Source organism: Psammomys obesus, unplaced genomic scaffold (assembly GCF_907164565.1).
Source record: "Psammomys obesus unplaced genomic scaffold, mPsaObe1.curated_primary_1811, whole genome shotgun sequence".
NCBI classification, from domain to species: domain Eukaryota; kingdom Metazoa; phylum Chordata; class Mammalia; order Rodentia; family Muridae; genus Psammomys; species Psammomys obesus.
The window spans coordinates 13,893,597-13,897,608 of NW_026592510.1; the positions used below are offsets into that span (position 1 = coordinate 13,893,597).

General features: G+C 34.2%; 1 protein-coding gene across 3 annotated transcripts in view; it reads left to right on the top strand.

Annotated features, from left to right (window-relative positions):
* Positions 1–4,012, top strand: part of Smc5 (structural maintenance of chromosomes 5) — a 69,655-nt gene that overhangs the window by 2,627 nt on the left and 63,016 nt on the right. For all 3 annotated transcript variants that reach the window (XM_055613943.1, XM_055613944.1, XM_055613945.1), the window contains exon 2: positions 1,751–1,892. In XM_055613943.1, coding sequence (XP_055469918.1) covers positions 1,751–1,892 — 142 coding nt within the window. The remainder of the gene's footprint in view (positions 1–1,750; positions 1,893–4,012) is intronic.

The following is a 4,012-nucleotide window of genomic DNA, read 5'->3' on the forward strand; positions in this document are numbered from 1 at the left end:
AGATAGATAGATAGATAGATAGATAGATAGATAGATAGATAGATAGATAGATAAATAGATAGATATAAGAAATATGTAATAGATAAATTTAAATTCTGAGCAGGAATAGAAAAAGAAGATAGAGAAAAGTTGAAACTAGAGCTAAGTTACAAAAGATCTCTTCCCCTCTTTTTTAATTGTGCTTGTGTGTGTCTGTGTGTATGCCACAATGTGCAAATACCTTTGGAGGCCAGAAGAAAGGATCATACTCCTTGGAGCTCCAGGTACAGGTGGTTGTGAACTGTCCGTGTTAGTGCTGGAAACCAAACTTGGGGCCTCTGGAAGAGGATGAAGTTCTCGTAATGGTGGAACCATCTCTGCAGCCTTACCTCTTTTTGTTTTGTTTTTAAATAAGTGATACTGGATTTTGATGTGTATCCCTATAGTTCTTTGTCACACATATATTTTTGTTACCACCTGGATTTTTTAAAGTTTTAAGCATTAAAGATGGTGTGCTTTCCTAAATTATATATTTAACATGTTAGTAGCACTCTGGCATTTATTCTTGCTATCTGAGTATTCTTAGTATCTGAGCACTAAAGACCTAGAGAAAGAACATTACTAAGGATTCCAATAAGGATTTGGAAAGGCAAAGCTAAAGAAATGTCTGAGTCATAGTTTGCTTCGTATCTTGCCAAAACTGCCCCAATAAATAATGAGAGATAAACATAGATTAAAAATAGTGAAATGAATCTTAAACATGTAGTAGAAAATCACTTAAAGTAGGAGTTCAGAGCAGCATCAGATTGTGAAGCAAATATATAAGACTTATGAGTGCTGATATAAATTAAATATGCTTAGTTCATTTAACTGTGAACTAACTGTTGAGGGCGTTAGAGCATACTAGACGCCATGGTGTGTGTGAGGATCACAGATCTCTGTGGTTGTATTTCCTTCTCTTCCCCCAGAGGAACAGGGATTCTTGTAATCTAGCAGCATAATAAAAGAAGTGAAGACCCTTTTTTAAATTTTTTAATTAATAATAAAATGAAGCTATTAACTTGATAATTATTTCCTCATTTGAAGAAAAATTGATAGTTTGCCTTAAATATTAAAATATGAGAAGTAACTACTGTTCTAATTTTAGAAAATTCAATTCTAAGACATTAGGGAAAAAACCATGGTTTCTTGTATAAATTTGTTTTGAAATTATTTTACAATAATTGAGGTAAAAATAAGTGCGGTAGCTTTGATATAGTCTCCCAGAAGATGATAAGTTGTTTTAAATTTGGGTTATTTGTTTGTTTGTTGATAAGATCTCATGATGTAGCCCTGATTGGCCCCAAACTCACAGGTTTGTTTTAACCAGGTTTTGAAAACCCTTCCTTCTTGATGCTAGAACTGAAGACTATACTCAGCCCAGTGTGTTTTACATGCAGCTACCATGCATTTTACATATGCATCATTGTGCATATGTATATTCATTGATAGAGGTTTCCTGTTATAAGCTGATAATTAAAATTTGAAGGGCTAAGGATAAAGCTGTGTGATAAAACACTTACTTTGCATGCAAAAGGCCCAAAGTTGACTCCTCAGTACCTCCTTCCCCTAAAATATATGAATAACATTACATTCATAACATTAGCTGGCTTTTAAATGAATTTTACAAAGGTTGTGGGAAGTGATAATACAAAGAAACAAAAAGATGCATTTACAAAGAAAAGGTTTTTCTCTTATTTCTATTTAATGATTTTACCTCTTTATAATTCAGAACATATGATATCTGTGAAGTGTCTCCTGGGCCCCATCTGAATATGATTATTGGAGCTAATGGAACAGGGAAGTCAAGCATAGTGTGTGCCATTTGCCTTGGACTAGCAGGCAAACCTGCTTTTATGGGACGTGCAGATAAGGTGAGTCAACATAATTACTTGTTTTTTTTTGTTTGTTTGTTTTGGTTTTTTTCAAGACAGGGTTTCTCTTTGTAGTAGGCCTGGCTGTCCTGGAACTCACTGTATAGTCCAGGATGGTCTCAAAATCAGAGATCTGCTTGCCTCTGCCTCCTGAGTACTGGGATGAAAGGCATGCACCTCCATGCCTGGCTTACATTAATTACATAATTTAAGAAAATTCAGAACCATTTGTCTTCAGAAACAAGTCGATGTCTATATTTTAGGTTCTTTTTTTTTTTTTTAAGACCCTTGAAATTCTTTTTTTTTCTATAATTTATTTAATTTTATCTTATGTGCATTAGTGGGAAGGTGTCAGATCATCTGGAATTGGTGTTAACAGACAGTTGTGAGTTGCTATGTAGGTGCTGGGATTTGAATCCGGGTCCTTTGGAAGAGCAGGCAGTGCTCTTTTCCAGTGAGCCATCTCTCCAGCCCACATTTTAGGTTCTTAAGTGTACCGAATATGTTTTCTTTTACCTAGAACTTCTCGAAGGACATTACTAGTCTCAGGAGAAAGTTCATTTAACTGTGGACTAACTGTTCAAGGAGTTAGAGCATATTGCATGCCGTGGTGTGTGTCCATAGATCTCTGTGGTTATACAGTATATTAGACAAAGTAACAATAGCAAAGAAAGATCATTCACCAAAAAGAATTTCCAAATAAGCTTGATTCCTTAATAGGAAATTTGTCAGGACTGTTGGATACCAGGTTTTATAAAACTTTGTTGAATTTCTGTAAATTAACAGTGAACAAAATGATGCAGTTAAAGGAGTTAATAGTACTGCCTTTTTTTTTTTTTTAAATTTCTAAGAGCTTGTCTGTGTCTGTGTGGTCTGGAAAGGCTGTCTCATCCTCTGGAGCTGGAGTTACAGTTGTGATCCATCATCATGGATGCTGGAAACCAAACTCTGCTAGTACCAAGTGCTCTTAACCACTGAGTCATCTCGCCAGTCCCAGATATTGTTAATAATAGCAGTACAAATATAAGTTACGTAGGAGTAAATTAACAAAGATGTAATAATTTTATATAAAAATTATAAAACTGTTTTAAGATTTGTTTGTTTTATATATATGAATGCTCTCTCTGTATGTACATCAGATCCCAGATGGTTGTAAGCCACCATGTGGTTGCCGAAAATTGAACTCAGGACCTCTGGAAGAATAGACAATGCTCTTAACCACCGATCCATCTCTCCAGCCCCACACTTATATTTTAAAAGAAAAGTTTGTGGGCAAGTGAGATAATTCAGTAGGTAAAAGCACTTGCTACCAAGCTGACAGCTGTGTCCTGTCCCTGAAACCTAACATTTGGGAGGAGAGAGAACTGATACCCACATGGGACATGACAGGTGTTCTCCCTGCAAATAAATATAACAAATAAATAAAATAAATAGTATTTTGTTAAAGCTTAAAATTAATTACTGTGAACATTGCAGAATTAGTCAAGTGATATTACCAACTTTTGAGCTGGTCCCAAATATGTAATGTAGTGCTACAAAACTGAACCAAATACTCTCTGAAATTATAGATTATCATATTCAAAATGCATATTTTAGAAACAAGCTATCCCAGAGACATTTGTGGCTAGAAAAGATATTTTGCTCTGTTAATAAATTAGCCTGTGACCTTGAGCATGGGTCTGGACATCAGATTTTCATTTCCAGGAAAAAGGGATTGAAGTAGTTAATTTGCAAAGATCAGCTCAGGTTTTTATGAATATTATGTACTTTGTCAAGTCGTCATGAGTTCAGTCTCTCTGCACTGGGCTCTTGGATTGTATTCTCAGTTCTGTATAGTTAGAATGGGTTTTGCTGTAGTGGTTTTTACCAGCTTTGTGGATTTTATTTTTTGAAAAATGCATTTCTTCTTGTACTGCTTGGAATATTAAGGGAGGCATTGGAATACAGTGTTTCCTAATACAGATTGTTGGCCTTCTGTATCTAATACTTAAGTGATATCCAAATTCTCAGCAAGAATACTTTAATATATTTTAATATATTGTTAAACAACTATATTATATGTTATATTAAAATTTATATTATATTATATTATATTATATTATATTATATTATATTATATT